Source organism: Cyphellophora europaea (assembly GCF_000365145.1).
Source record: "Cyphellophora europaea CBS 101466 unplaced genomic scaffold supercont1.9, whole genome shotgun sequence".
In the NCBI taxonomy this organism is placed as follows: Eukaryota; Fungi; Ascomycota; class Eurotiomycetes; order Chaetothyriales; family Cyphellophoraceae; genus Cyphellophora; species Cyphellophora europaea.
Window position 1 is genome coordinate 556,993 of NW_008481815.1, and position 14,758 is coordinate 571,750.

Below are 14,758 nucleotides of genomic sequence, written 5' to 3' on the forward strand. Positions count from 1 at the left end.
GACTCAATATTGAGTCACAAACGTCTTATAACAGGGTATCGAGTAAGCCCTCGACCTCTCAGAACCTCTAGCTCTATCCTCAACCGGCTGCCGGCGGACCATAAGCGAAAAAGAATACAGGCCTGTGATCAGCGGCCTCATCTTCTCGCTGAGCCTACGGGCCTAAAAAACCCCACGTTGAAGTACACTCGACACATCCAATATGTCGTTCGCACCCGCACTACGCGGTGTTGGCTCGATGCGAGGCGTGCGTGCCTCGATCGCCGCGCCCGCAAGGTACCCTGCTCGCCCTCTTTCATCCATCCCCTCTGACACAACCTCCAGGCGGGGTCTTTCGACCACTGCCTACCCCCGACAAGCGTCCCCAAGAAATACACTCGAAGACCTCGCTGGCCTCAACAAGATCTCGTCACGGATCACGTCTCCGAAATCCCAGGGCGCTTCCCAAGCCATGCTCTACGCCACTGGCATGTCCGAAACAGATCTTCAAAGACCACAGGTGGGCATCTCATCGGTATGGTTCTCGGGGAATCCCTGCAACATGCACTTGATGGATCTCTCGAACCTGGTCAAGAAGGGTGTGACCGATGCTGGCCTTGCGCCCATGCAGTTCAATACCATCGGTGTTTCGGACGGCATCAGTATGGGAACAACGGGAATGCGCTACTCGCTGCAGTCCCGTGAGGTTATTGCCGATTCGATTGAGACTGTCATGCAAGGCCAGTGGTACGATGCCAACATCTCGCTCCCGGGCTGCGACAAGAATATGCCGGGTGTCATGATTGCCATGGGTCGTCTGAACCGCCCCAGCATCATGGTCTACGGCGGGAGCATCGCACCCGGATGTGCCTCGACCCAGAACAATGCCGACATTGACATTGTCAGTGCGTTCCAAGCCTATGGCCAATTCCTAAGTGGCGAGATCAACGAGGAGCAGCGTTTTGATGTTATTCGCAACGCCTGCCCGGGCTCAGGAGCATGCGGAGGCATGTACACCGCCAACACCATGGCGAGCGCCATTGAAACTCTCGGCATGACACTGCCCGGCTCCTCATCTTACCCTGCAGAATCCAAAGCCAAGCAACTTGAATGCCTCGCAGCGGGCGGCGCGGTCAAGAACCTGCTCAAGCTCGATCTGAAACCGCGTGACATTATGACGCGTGCCGCCTTTGAGGATGCCATGACACTTGTCATGGTTACAGGCGGTAGCACCAACGCCGTGCTGCATCTCATTGCCATGGCTGATGCGGCGGGAGTTAAGCTCACCATCGACGACTTCCAGAAGGTCAGCGACCGCACACCCTACCTATGCGACCTGAAGCCGAGCGGCAAGTACGTGTTCCAGGACCTCCACCTCATCGGCGGCATCCCCAGTCTGCTCAAATACCTGGTCGCCGAGGGCCTGATCAAGGGCGAACACATGACCGTCACAGGACAAACACTCAAGCAAAACGTCGAAAAGGCGGCAGATTTCCCCAAGGACCAGAAGGTCGTGATGCCGCCAACGAAGCCCATCAAAGAAACAGGCCATCTGTGCGTGCTACGCGGATCACTGGCCCCTGGTGGCTCCGTGGGCAAGATCACCGGCAAGGAAGGCATGCGCTTCCAAGGCAAAGCCGCAGTCTTTGACTCGGAGCCGGACTTCATCGAGGCCATGGAGCAAGGCGGCGCCATCGAGCGCATGAAGGGCCAGAAAACAGTCGTCGTGATCCGCTACGAGGGCCCCAAGGGCGGGCCCGGCATGCCGGAGATGCTGAAGCCCAGCTCCCTCATCATGGGCGCCGGGCTCGGCCACGACGTCGCACTCATCACCGACGGCCGCTTCAGCGGCGGCAGCCACGGGTTCCTCATCGGCCACGTCGTTCCCGAGGCGCTGGAGGGCGGTCCCATCGGTTTGGTCAAGGATGGGGATGAGATCCTCATCGATGCGGAGAATCGCGTCATGGAATTGGAGGTGGATGAGGCGGAGCTGCAGAAGAGGCGCACGGAGTGGGAGGCGAATCGGCCGAGGCCGAGGGTCGAGAGGGGCACGCTGGGCAAGTATGCTAGATTGGTGCGTGATGCGAGTCATGGCGCTGTTACGGATGCTGTTGCGTGAGGTCGCTCCTACCTACTGGGACCACGAGGCGTTTCATTGTCGATGAGCAAAAGCACTTTGGATGGAAGGTACGCCACGGCCAAGGGTCAAGAAATACCGGGACCACCGGCCGTGGCGGCGGCGGCCATATCTCGTTGGGCCATTACCGCCTTCCCCCCTTCCCCCGGTTTGTGCATCATACATACAGTAAAGTCGTGCCGGGACCATGCATGGATCCAAAGCTACGCGATCGATGCGCGGTTCGCGCTTTCCATCCGCGAGAGAAATGGGCCACCACAGGCTGTGTGAGCCTGCTGCCTCAGCACATCTTCGGCCTCCCCTCCAGTTCCACTGATGGGTTCACATGGAGGTGCAGCCGGCTGAAACTGAGTCCTGACCATGGAGACTGAAATTTGAATCTTCTGCCGTGAGACTGTGGGAACATTGTATATATATAGTGAGTGGCAAGAAGTAGCATCTATAGTAAACAATCTACAGTCTACACCTCGAGGGACATTTCTCACTCGACAGGGGGAAAGGTGGCGCGTCCGTTCTTCTGCCCGACTCACCAAATGCCAATCATGGTAAGTAGCGAAGAGAAGGAGAGTTTGGTCGTTTTTCATCTTGGCTTGTCTCTGCATTGTAGTGTAGTCCAACTCACAAACGAAAGGTGCGTTCGTCAAGCATTGTTGATTGTTGATTGTTGATCGCATATATTGTGCAGCCCATATGTACTAGATATAGATATAGATATGTTCTACCTGTATATCCGCCTTTGCCTGGCCATGTCTACACACGAGAAAATATCCAAGCTGGTCGGTCCGGACGGTCCGGTTCCTTCATTCGATGTGAGAAAGTTGTGAAGGGTTTGGGTTCTCGATAATGCCTGCAAATGCTAGCCACCATCGCGATTGTGTGGTGGTGACGGTTCACGGGGGGACTGTGGGTCGTCCATCGATGCTTCCGTAACACCCCTCTCGTCGCTCGTTCTCGTGCTCGTGCTCGTGCTCCCATCCGCATACTACCCAAAGCCTTCTCCTCTTTCTACGCCAGCAATACTACACCAAAATAGCATGTCGAAGCACACCCCACTGGGCTTTGTGGGCGTTGCACCACCACCACAGATAGTCCGTATCACCAATCACACCATCATCTCGGCCTTGTATTTGGTATCCAAGCCCGCTTTCAAGGCTGTAGGTTCAAGTCAGCCCCAGTCGTATAGCGCCATTAGATCCACATCTGCGAGCTTTCGGAGCCTGTCGCAGGCTCCAAAGGGAATGGGAGGCTCAACTTACCATCACACGTCGTCTTCGCGTCCCCAAACAGCATCTTCGTGTTCGGCATGTAGACTGTAAAGCCATCAGCATTCAACTCTGCACACCATTCCCACCCACATCTCCAGACAAAGAAAGACGGGGGGGACGCAAAAAACTCACACATCGGATTCGGCACATCCGCATACCCACTACTCATCCCCCTCTTCATGACCACGACCCCCTTACTCTTCCACGCCTGCAACACCGGCATGCCCGCAATCGGACTCCCCGGCTCCAACGCAATCGGATTCACCGTATCATTCGCGCCAATGACCAAGACCAAATCCGTCTCGCCAAAATCATCATTAATCTCCTCCATCTCCAGCACGATGTCGTACGGCACCGACGCCTCGGCCAACAGGACATTACACTGGCCCGGCATGCGGCCCGCGACGGGGTGAATGGCGAACCGGACATTCACGCCCTTGGAGCGCAGCAACTGTGTCATCTCGGCGATGGCATACTGCGCCTTGGCGACCGCCATGCCGTAGCCCACGACGATAATGACGCTGTCCGCGCCCGCGAGGGCCTCGACCGTCTCGTCCACACTCGTCTTGGTGACGGTGCCGGTGATCTTGTCCGTGTCGACGGCCTGGGGCGCCGCGATGCCGCCGAAGAGCACGTTGGTCAAACTGCGGTTCATGGCCACGCACATGATGTAGGACAGAATAGAGCCGGAGACGCCGATCAAAGAGCCCACGGTCAGGAGGAGCGGGTTGTCCAGCATGAGGCCCTCGGCGACGATGGCGAAGCCGCTGTAGGCGTTGAGCACCGTGATGACGACGGGCATGTCGGCGCCGCCGATGGCCGCCGTGGTCGTGAAGCCCTTGGCGAAGGAGAGGGCCGTGTTGGCGCTGAGGGCGGCCGCCGCGATCAATGGGCTTCCGGGCGCCATGGTGAGGAAGGCTCCCATGGTGCCGGCGTTGGCGGCCACGAGACCGAGATTCAGCGCGTGTCGCCCGGGGAGGATGGTCGGTCGGGAACTCATGCGGCCCGCCAGCTTGAGGAACGCGACGATCGAGCCGGTGAAGGTGACGCCACCGATCAGCACGCCCAGGTACGCCGTCACCATGTGCAGCACGGTCAGGTGTGCGCCCGTACTGGCCAACACGCTGCCGATACTCGTCAGCACGGCCGCCAGGCCGACCACGCTATGCAGCGCGGCCACGGTCTGCGGCAGCTCCGTGGGCGTGATGCGCCGCCCGATGAGCGCGCCCACCAGACTGCCGACACCAGCAATGACGCCGAACTGCGCCAGCACGGGCGGCGCGAACCCCACGGCCGCCAGACTGGCCAGCACGCCGCTGCCCACCCCCAGAACACCCAGCAGATTGCCCTGACGCGCCGTCGCCTGCGACGCCAGGCCGGAAATACTGCTGATGCACAGCAGCGAGCTGACGAGGTACCCGGCCTGCACGAGGCCCGCCATGCCGGTGCTCGCCGCGGCCACGAAGCCCATGCCAAACAAGCCCGCGGGCACGGCGTACAGCCAGGGATACTCGCTGGGGTCCATGGGCCTGCGGAACATGTCGAGCATGCGCTTGGTGATGACGAAGCCGCCGCCGATATTGACGAAGGCGAGGGCCACGCTCGCCGCGCCGAGGAACTGCGGCACCGTGGCGGGGAGGTAGCCGCCGCCCATGACGAAGAGGCCGCCGACACCGACGATGCCGGAGATGGCGTTGGTGACGCTCATGAGCGGGGAGTGCAGGGCGGGGATGACGCCCCAGACGCTGCGGTAGCCGATCAGGCCGGCGAGGCCGACGGTGAAGGCGTTGCTCATGAAGAGGGGCGTGGTGAATTTCCCCAGCGCGAGGGCCGACAGCATGCCGCCCGAGACGGCGGCGACGCGTCGTTGGGCCCGCTGTAGCGGCGTCAGCTCCTTCCGCGGCTCTTCTTCGACGACGGGTTTCTGGGTTGGTGGCGGCGGGGCAGGCCGTGGCGCCGGTGGCAGGACCTCGCCGCCGTGCGTGACGATGGCGCCGCGCACGACCTCATCCTGTAGATCGACGCCAAAGGAGGCATCCTTGGGGCTCATGCTGAGCAGCAGCTTCGTGACGTTGTTACTGTACAAGTTGCTGGCCTGCGTGGGCAGCCGGCTGGCGAAATCGGTGTAGCCGATGATCTTGACGCCGTTGCGCGTGGTGATGAGCTCGCCGGGCTTGGTGAGCACGCAGTTGCCGCCGCCCTCGGCCGCCAGATCCACCACGACGCTGCCGGGCTTCATGGCCATGACGGCCTCCTCGAGCAGCAGTTTCGGACTCGGCTTACCGGGGATCTGCGCCGTGGTCACCACGATATCGACCTCGCGGCACTGCTCGAGGAAGAGACGCATCTCGGCCTCGATGAACTCCTTGCTCATTTCTCGCGCGTAGCCACCCTGCCCGTCGCCCTCTTCGTGGATCTCGACCTCGAGAAACTCCGCTCCCAAGCTTTGTACTTGCTCGCGTGCTGCAGCCCGCGTGTCAAAGCCGCGCACGATAGCGCCCATGCGCCTCGCCGTCGTGATGGCACTCAGGCCGGCAACGCCCGCACCAATAACCAGCACCTTGGACGGCGGGATCTTGCCGGCCGCTGTGACCTGGCCGGTTAGGAAGCGGCCGAAGTGGTTCGAAGCCTCCAGAATAGCCTTGTAGCCCGCAATATTGGCCATTGAAGACAGGGCATCAAAAGCCTGTGCGCGCGTGATGCGCGGCACCTGCTCCATGGCGAAGCTGGTCACGCCGCGTGCGGCCAGGGCATCGACCTTGTCACGCTGCGTCGAGACCTGCAGGAAGGAAATGACGGTTGAGCCAGGCTTCATGGCGTCGATCTGGCCGGCGATCTCCGGCGGACGGACCTTCAGCACGATGTCTGAGGAGGACCAGATGGTGGGGGCATCGACGAGCGTGGCTCCCGCGTGAGAGTAGGCTTCATCGGAGTACTCGGCGGCAGCGCCGGCGTTGCGCTCAATGAGAACCTGCTTGAAACCCTTCTTGAGAAGGAGGCCCACGTTGGGCGGCGTGAGGGCTACACGGCGTTCATTGGGGTAGGTCTCTCGGGGGACACCAACTGTCAGGTTAGCGTAGGGAATGGGTTCACCAGCACCGGACGTAGAGGCGTCGTGAAGGGCTCGTAGGATGGAGGCTGTGCCGGAGGTGCCAGTAATAGGCCGCTTGAACTGGTCGAGCAGGACAGTAGGGCGCTTGGTAGGATTGCTCTCATGGTGGGCGGAGCGGGTGGTTGTCTTGGCAGAGAGGGCGGGGCCGGGCTGCCTCCTGAGGATTTCTGGAACTGCTGTGAATATCAATGACTAGACGGCTGGGGGAAGAACGACATACCGGTAGCTCTCAAACAGGACCTAGGAGACAGCCTTGGTGGGCTGAAGAGTAGCCGCGAGCAGGAGGTACGTGGTAACATGATGGCTCAGAGGTGCTGTGTGAAGACAGGCACCGGGAGCAGAGTAGCACTAGTCGTTCAGATCGGGAACCCTGGAAGCTTGCATGCGAGGCAAGACTGGAGTTCCTGGTGCCGCTAGAGATGGAGGTCTATCCGACGCCACATATGCCGCAGGAGATGGGTTGTGTAAGATGACGCGTAGAAAAGAGTGCACGACGACAGCCGGCGCGTCGTGAGAGCCTGTTGAAGCGTGTTGGTTGATCGCGGGGAGGCTCTGACGCGTGGAATGGGGAAAAATAGAGCTGTAAAGCTGTGAGCAGGCAGCTTGGAGAGTGGTCAGGCAGACGAGAGGCTCAAAGAACGAACGGTTCTACGTGGTCGAGTGAGGGTAATGCCGTTGCATGTAGGCTAAGCTGGAGTAGACGCGGGTGGCCGAGGCAAGGCGTGATTGGGGAGGCCTGCTCTTGATGGAGGACGTCTGTGGTGCAAGTTATGGATCGATGTACGAGGGGCAAAGACCGGGGCAAGGTTACATTGCCGTGCTTGCATCCGACAGTAAGGGCCCTGGCAGGGTGTGGCGTGGGGGGGAGAGAGGAGAGAGGGAGAGGGTGTCAGATGAGGGGAGAGAGTCACGCGTTCGAGTCTCGAGGGTTCAAGTTGGAGACGATCCGGAGGCAGCTTCGAGGCGGGGGCGAGCCTAGAGGGACGCCCGGGGAAGATACTACTAGCAGTTGAATGTGCGGGGCTCCGCGGGGTGCCACAAGTGCCTGTTCTCCACCGTGGCAGGGGTCTAGCAGGGGGGCTGTGCTGGCCCCAAGAGTTGCCCAGCCTGGGCGAGAGGAGAGGACACACAGCTTGGTGTAGCATGGTTCCCTGACAGTACTCTGAACAACATAGTCATCATTTACACGCAATACATATCCACTAATGCTCAATGCCAACAACTCAGTACCCATAACGCCTCGCTTGAAAACGATACCCATGTCTCCAACACCCATCCCTGCTAACACGTATATATTCAAACAGTCTTATCCGTCGGACTCCTATACAGCTGCCGCCCATCCGGTCCCTGTATCCTACTCACCGAGCCCCTCCTGACCTCCACCTCCGGCCAGTCGACGTGCTCAAACGGCGACGAAGAGTCCTCGCCGTGGGAGTCCTCTGCCGGTGGCCCTAGCACCGCCTCTTCATCGTCCTGCCCAGCGGCAGCAGCCACGACGGGCTCAGGCATGGCCGGCCACTCATGCTCCGTCTCGGTGATGCATTTCACCTCGGTCAATCTGTCCACGAGCAGCCAGCGCTGCATCAGGGGGTAATGCTTCGCATGCGAAAACACACTCGTCGGCTCGTCGCCTCCCGCCATCTGATACCACACCTTGGCACCAGCGCGCACCAAAGCCTTGACCGCGTTGAGCCGGTTGTATGACGCCGCCACCATGATGGCGCTCCCGAGGTCGCCGCCCTTGAGATCGATCTCGGCGCCATGCTTGATGAACAGATCGATGAGCTTGATCTGGTTGTTGGCCGCCGCGTTGTACAGCAGCGTGTTCGCCTGGACCGGCTTGGCATTCAGCACCGCTCGCGTCGTCTCGGCGCCAAAGCGTCGGAAGAGCCGCCTGAACAACGAGTATGCGTCGTCTCGCCAGGTACAGCGATGCACCGGATTTCCATGCACGGGATCGATCCAGGAGAGGTCCAGCCCGGAGTTCAGCAAGAGTGTCTCCTCGCCTGGCCGGGAATAGAACCAAACCTCGAAAGGGACCGTGTTGCCATCCTTGTCAGAATGTACCACAGCCTCGCGAAACGCTTCGTTCAGCATGAGCAGCTGTGGACAGGCTCCCGCAATCTCACTCGCAGCACTCCGTCGATACAGGCTGTGGCCCATGGACCGGATGTCGAGCCGGTCATGATTTGCAATCAGCCATTCAGGGTTGTCCTCCACCAGACCGGCCATGTCGATCACGGATCCGCGATACATCCGGCCATACAGAGTGGCGCCGTACTGCAGCAGAAGATCGATCATTTCATCAGCCCGGCCACACCGTGCCGCCACCAGCAAGGCGGTCAAGCCATCTCTCGGCGTGCGTGCATTGACGTTGGCACCGTATTCGAGCAGCAACCTCGCGCCCTCGATGTTCGCCACCCGCGCTGCGCAGTGCAGCGGAAGACTTGAGTCGACTTTCTCAAGCCATGCCATGGTCTTATTATCCAGCACAACATAGTTGGGCTGCTTCTCCACATCCACCGCCACCTCGAGCAACTCCTCCGAAGGGATGATCTTGAATTTCCTCCCGGCCTTGGTGGGAAGTCGATACGGCAGCGTTTCCTTGGCGTTGGCCTCGATGTTCACCGGACTGAGGCTGAGCTTGCATCCGGAGCGCGAAAATCTCGCCCAAGCCTCCTCACGCCGCTCCAGCATCAGCTCCAGGCAGTCATTTTGCTTGTTCAGCGCGGCGAGGTGCAGCGGATGCACTCCATAGTCGAGGAAGAGGAGCCCAGGATAATGGTCGAGGATCCAAGTCAGGCTGGTATAGTATCCGAATCGCGCACATTCTTGAATAGCCGTGGTTTCGTCGTGAACGATGCAGCTACGCCTCGTAGGACTTCCGCCGGCTTTGAGCAACATGAGCAGCACCCGTCCAGCATTTGGATTCCGACATGACGCTGCATGGACGACGGGATCGCACTCATCGCATGCCGCCCAGTCGGCCGATGCTGAGGCTCCATTGTCGAGCAACTTCTGGCACATTTCAGTATCACCTAGGTTGATGGCGATCCCTAATTCCCGCTGCTTCATCGCAAAATCACTGTCGCCAACCAGTGTCAGTGTCATCGCGTTACTATCAACATCTGCCGTCTCGTTAGTCCTTGAGTCTGCGGAAACAGAGAAGAAGAGGTCCGTCACCGTACCTTTGAGCTTAGCTTTCGCCTCCAGCTCGGCGGCGAGCTCATCATGTCCTCTCTGTCTGGCAAGCATCGCCGCGGTGTACCCATTCCGCTGCTTCACATCAGGCTCCATGCCGTGTTTCAGGAGGCTACGCACAGCTCCGACTCTGCCGCTCCGAGCGGCAAAGTGCAGGACCGTGCTCCCTCCTCCAATCTTCCAGCTGGCACCCTCCTGAAGCAGGTAGTCGATGACGTGTTGCTGGTCTTTCCATATGGCACACATCAAGATCGTCCAGTGGGGTATCAATTCCGTCTTCTGATCAATGTTGAACAGCTCTTTGTGCTTCAAGAGGTACTGGAGACAGTCCAGCCTACCACCCAGAGCGGCAAGGTGAGGCAGAGATGAGCCCCTCAGTCTGGAAGTCTCGCCCTGAATGTCTGCCACGGCCGTAACAGTGTCCAGCCAGCCATTTTCGCGAGGGGCCGACGACAGTCTTTCGAGGACGCCCAGGTGTCCAAGGTCGGCTCCGAAATGAGACACAGTCCAGCCGTCATGACTCCGTACCGTTGGATCGGCGCCTGCCGAGAGTAGCAGGTCATAGACCTTAACGCGATCCACCAGAGACGAGTAACACGCTTCCAGAATCGGCGTGAGAGTCTCGTCGTTGGTATCATTAACACCAAACCCTGCCTCGATGAGGTACTTGACACGTTCAGGTGAAGCGCGTCGGGCAGCGATGTGGAGGAGAGTGTCGCCGGTAGTCGGATGTTTATCCTTGCAAGGTCCAGGTTCCACGACGATTCGCTCAAACAGGTCGTTAGGGGCATTATGCATGATGGCCATCTCCTGCGCGCTTGAAAGCCCGGCGACGCGATCGTCTCGGCTTGTCACATCGACGAATCTGTCCAGGATGGCACTGCAAACGCTATGTTGTCTGTTATACAGGGCGAGACACAATAATTGACGGCCATCGGGCTTGTACTTTCGAAGGTCGTCCAACGGCAAGCTCTCGATGAAGGCGCGCAGTAAAGCAGTGTTGGCTTCTCTCGCTGAATGGCGGTTCAGATCCAGATCGCGGAAGAGTACACTGACGACTTTCAGTGCTTGCTGGACATCGTACTCCTCCGGGTCCGAGCATATGTCACTGATTAAAGGTGCGAGATCTTTGAGACCAGCGAAGCCAGGCCGTTGAGCTTGGTCATCAAGCCAGCGGAACAAGCTATCACTGATAGCCTTCATTTCCGGTGGCGTTGCCTCGGCCACAACTTTGTCAAGGATTTGTAGGTAGACCTTACCTCTGGTGTTATGTCTGAGGACATGCAGAGTCCGATCGAGCACCGAGCCCCCGAACTCAGACCCCTCCAAGTCAGGCTCTTTCAGCAATAACTCACTGCCACGCTCGTAGAGCACATTGAAGACGTTGAGATTGGGTCTGGTGAACATGCACGGGAACAGAACAGAGGCCCCTGTTTTGGTAACAGCGGTAGTGTCGTGCTTGCGTTCAAGCAGTAGCTCGACGGTTTTAGCGTGTCCCGACTCGGATGCATAATGCAGTACCGTCCAACCGTCGTTGTCCTTTGCCCATTCATTTGCCCCGAGTTCCAGCAGAGCCGTGACTCTATCCAGGTGGTCATGCTCGGAACTTGTCGCATACGACGCGGCGAACATCAGGGGCGTCCGGCCATTGTCATCCGGGCTGTCCAGTAGATCCAGGACTCCGTCCTTGAGATTACTAAGGAAATGGATAGCGCTGCTGCTTGTAGCTTCTGCTGCATCGTGCCAGATGCCGGCACCATTTGGCGCGCGAAACCGTATGTCAGCTCCTGCATCGACCAATAACTGGCCAACAGCATTCTCCGCCCAGGCCATTGCCTCGAGCACCGGCGTGACACCCAGATCGGACGCAGCTTCGAGTGACGCACCCTCTTGGATGAGGAGTCTCGCAACGTTCACACTACCATATCGAGCAGCAGCGTGCAGTGCTGTGCCAACGGAGCGCCATTTGTGATCGAGTGTCCATGTATTGAGTCTAAGTTGTCTGACCATCTCTTCGACATCGTCGTTTTCGAGTATCTGTAGTAGCTCGGAAGGCATGGATGCCTCTTTGCCTCTCTCATTTGCGTATGAATCGGTCTGTTTCAAAGCTGGGCCTTTCGCTTCCCGCTCGGCTTCAGCTTTTCGGCTAAGTCTGAGAAGGTCCGAGAACATCAAGGGGTCAACTTGGAGGTTAGCAGTATTGACGGTGGCAAGCAAGTCCGAGGCTACCTCGACGCAATCTGGAGCCAGGACAACTTCTCGCAAGGCTTCGATGCAGTCCATTTCGCAATTTGCGCCAGCCTCGGACAGGAGCTTGAATACCAAATTGCCCCCACGGTTCGCATCGTGGAACGCTGCCAGGCGTAGAGTACTGACTTCGATGTCCGAGAAATTTGGAAAATGACTCTGAAGTAAAGTCGTTTCTGCGGACAATAGCTCAAGAACTTGCCCGAGCCGTGAAGTTGCATCAACGTTCGCCCGAGGAACATGCGACACTGGTGTGGCACTGGGGTGGTCGTACAGTGATTTGACAAGACTGATCCCAATGATCGCGCAGTGGACTGGGGTGCCGATCATTTTACTACAAGTCTGCTGGCACTCGCCACTGTCCAGGAGCCAGGAGCACAGTCCAGGTATTCGAAGCATCGCAGCATAGTGTAGTGAGGTGACATCTTCGTTTTCGATTCGCCAGCAATCTTCTTTTGCAAGCGCGGCTGGCCACATCCCCTGATTCCAACTGTACAAATGGCCTACCGATTTGGGATGGAAGACCTTATGCAGAATCTCCAGATCTTGCTCGGCAGAGAGGTCTGACCAGTAGATCCACTGTCGGGCTGCGAGATTCATGAAGGGATGTCGAGCGCGGCGTTTGCGAAGTGCGCCTAGCGTCTGGCAAGGACTGCTGAATTCTTCAGACGCGTACAGCTGCAAAGACGTGATTGCGTACTCTCGACGCATATCATCGCCTAGGGCAAATGATCGCAAGTTCTCTGGGCCGTCGGCTAGCGATATCAAGTACTCTTTGACGGAGAAGTGGGCGCACTCGAGGGTGAGGTTGCCAGGTCCTAGGCGGATGAGACTGCCACAGAGCTGCAAAATGCGCTCCTTGGAAATAAATGAGGTAGAACCCGACGACTTGGCCGTTGTGCCAATCGAGAGTGCTTCTTCCAGCGCGGCAGCGTCGATGATACCTTGTCCAACGACCCACTTGAGCGCCCTTGCAGCGATAGCAGTCACCTCATCAGGCAGCTTGGTCGCTTCCTGCAACGTTCGTTCATAAGAACCAAAGAGGGATGGAGGAGCATGGAGAAGCGCCTCTCGAATATCCGCGTCCGAGAGCTTGTCACAAATATAATCCAACTGAACCGCCACCCACCTAAACATTCCGTCGGCCTTGCTGATCAGAGTGTTTAGGATTTCGCCTTTGAGCGCAGGGTCTGTGAGGTAAAGACGCTTTCTGGCCCTCTTGTGAAGACGCTGCTCGATTTCGCTTGCCACGAACAACCGTAGGTCCATACTCCGCGCTGCGATAGAAACCGGTTCAAAGTCATCATCTACCAGCTCCCTAATGTCGTATATGTCCCTGGAGCTCATGAAAATCTTCAGCTTAGCTGATTCAATGTCGGCTAGATGGAGGATCAGCGAACGTCTCTCTTCACTCGGGCATTCGTCCACGCCGTCGACAAATACCATGGCGGTCGTATAATGGTCGCATAGGTTGTTGATGAGGGCGCCGAGATCCTCGGCTTCGCATTCGAGCTCCTGCCGCCGACCACCTTGAAGCCCGGACGCTTCATGCTTTTCGACAAAGTCAAGAAGGGCATCACAGCTCCGCTGACTCTGCCGTGCCAGTTGTGCAGCAATTGATCCCAGAATTTGGCGGCAGGAGAGCGAATCGGGTTGTCGATAGTCGCAATAGAAATAGGCGACGGCTGTGGTCGGAGTGCTTTGCTGTAGGGCATACTCGATGGCACCAGCAGTGAGAATGCTCTTGCCGGCTCCAGGGATCGCGTGCAGCCACAGCCTCGCTTGTGGATTCGTAAGCCACTGCTGGAATTCATCTCCATCAGTGAACCAGAGGCCCGTACCGGGATGTCGCAGACGCAGATTCGCCTGGTGAAGGTTCCGGGTATTGAAGGGGCCAACAGCAGACAAAGCCCTATCTGCTTTCTCATCGAGCTGGACGCGGGCCACATTGGCCATGTGCTCCTGGATTTGGTCCACAGCAGTGCGCATAGATCTGGTCTCATTCAGGGTCTGCATCATGACATTGAATCCATCGATGCTTAGAGCAAAGCTGATAGTGGTGGTGTGCGCCTCCACCTCTCTGGCGAGATCCTGAGTCTGGCCTCGCAAGAATGGCCATTTCCATCGCTTTCGTATACTGGGCTTGTCGGTGGTTTGAGACTCCCGATTGCTTGTATTGATTTTGCCGTTGCGGAGCTGGTTGTTGAGACGGTCGAAAGTGTTTTGCCTTCTTAGCGGTGAAGGCTCCTCTTCTGGCTCTTCTTCTACATTCTGGAAACCGGCGACCTTGACCCTGACCTTTTCCAGTGTAGTCATAACGGCAGTAATTTGACGTGCATCGATATTGGCCATTGCTTTCCCGGGACTCATATCATCTTCCAACAGCTGCAAGCTCTTTAGTGCTCCATATAGGGCATTGGTGCGCGTGAGCAGGTCGAGCACCTCGTGCTCGGCATGCTTCACGTGCCTCACATATCGACAAACATAACGAGTGACAACCTCCGCTGCCGCTACCAAACCGACAATTGCACTCGCGAACTCGGCCATGTGCTCGCTGCATGCATTGAAGAAAAAAATAGTTGTATACAACTGAACTTCCTCAAGCTGTTCTGGGATGTAGATGACAATCAATGTACAAAAAGGAGCTCAATTTGATGTGTTGAGGCCACCAGCATTTCCTCTGCAGGTCATCGACCGTGGAGACGCCAATCGACTGGTGCAATTGCTGCGCCATGAGGTCCAACTGCAAGGCCCAATGGTGAGCTCTAGGGGCCCGTCAGGCTGCAGTAGGGGGAAGCCACTCGACCAGGGTATACG

The 14,758-nt window shown here is 58.0% G+C and overlaps 3 protein-coding genes across 3 annotated transcripts; 1 reads left to right on the forward strand and 2 right to left on the reverse strand.

Moving 5' to 3' along the window:
• Positions 1 to 202: 202 nt before the first annotated feature.
• HMPREF1541_08681 (dihydroxy-acid dehydratase) lies at positions 203 to 2,098 on the forward strand (the record flags this gene model as incomplete). The annotated part of the gene is made up of 1 exon (XM_008723000.1): positions 203 to 2,098. One exon carries the CDS (start codon positions 203 to 205, stop codon positions 2,096 to 2,098), a length of 1,896 nt encoding a protein of 631 aa, XP_008721222.1.
• A 1,183-nt stretch (positions 2,099 to 3,281) lies between these two features.
• HMPREF1541_08682 (NAD(P)(+) transhydrogenase (AB-specific), alpha subunit) lies at positions 3,282 to 6,792 on the reverse strand (the record flags this gene model as incomplete). The annotated part of the gene is made up of 4 exons (XM_008723001.1): positions 3,282 to 3,316; positions 3,373 to 3,426; positions 3,514 to 6,666; positions 6,714 to 6,792. The coding sequence occupies 4 exons, from the start codon at positions 6,790 to 6,792 to the stop codon at positions 3,282 to 3,284; spliced, it is 3,321 nt and encodes a 1,106-aa protein (XP_008721223.1).
• A 997-nt stretch (positions 6,793 to 7,789) lies between these two features.
• HMPREF1541_08683 (uncharacterized protein) lies at positions 7,790 to 14,488 on the reverse strand (the record flags this gene model as incomplete). The annotated part of the gene is made up of 1 exon (XM_008723002.1): positions 7,790 to 14,488. One exon carries the CDS (start codon positions 14,486 to 14,488, stop codon positions 7,790 to 7,792), a length of 6,699 nt encoding a protein of 2,232 aa, XP_008721224.1.
• Positions 14,489 to 14,758: the final 270 nt, after the last annotated feature.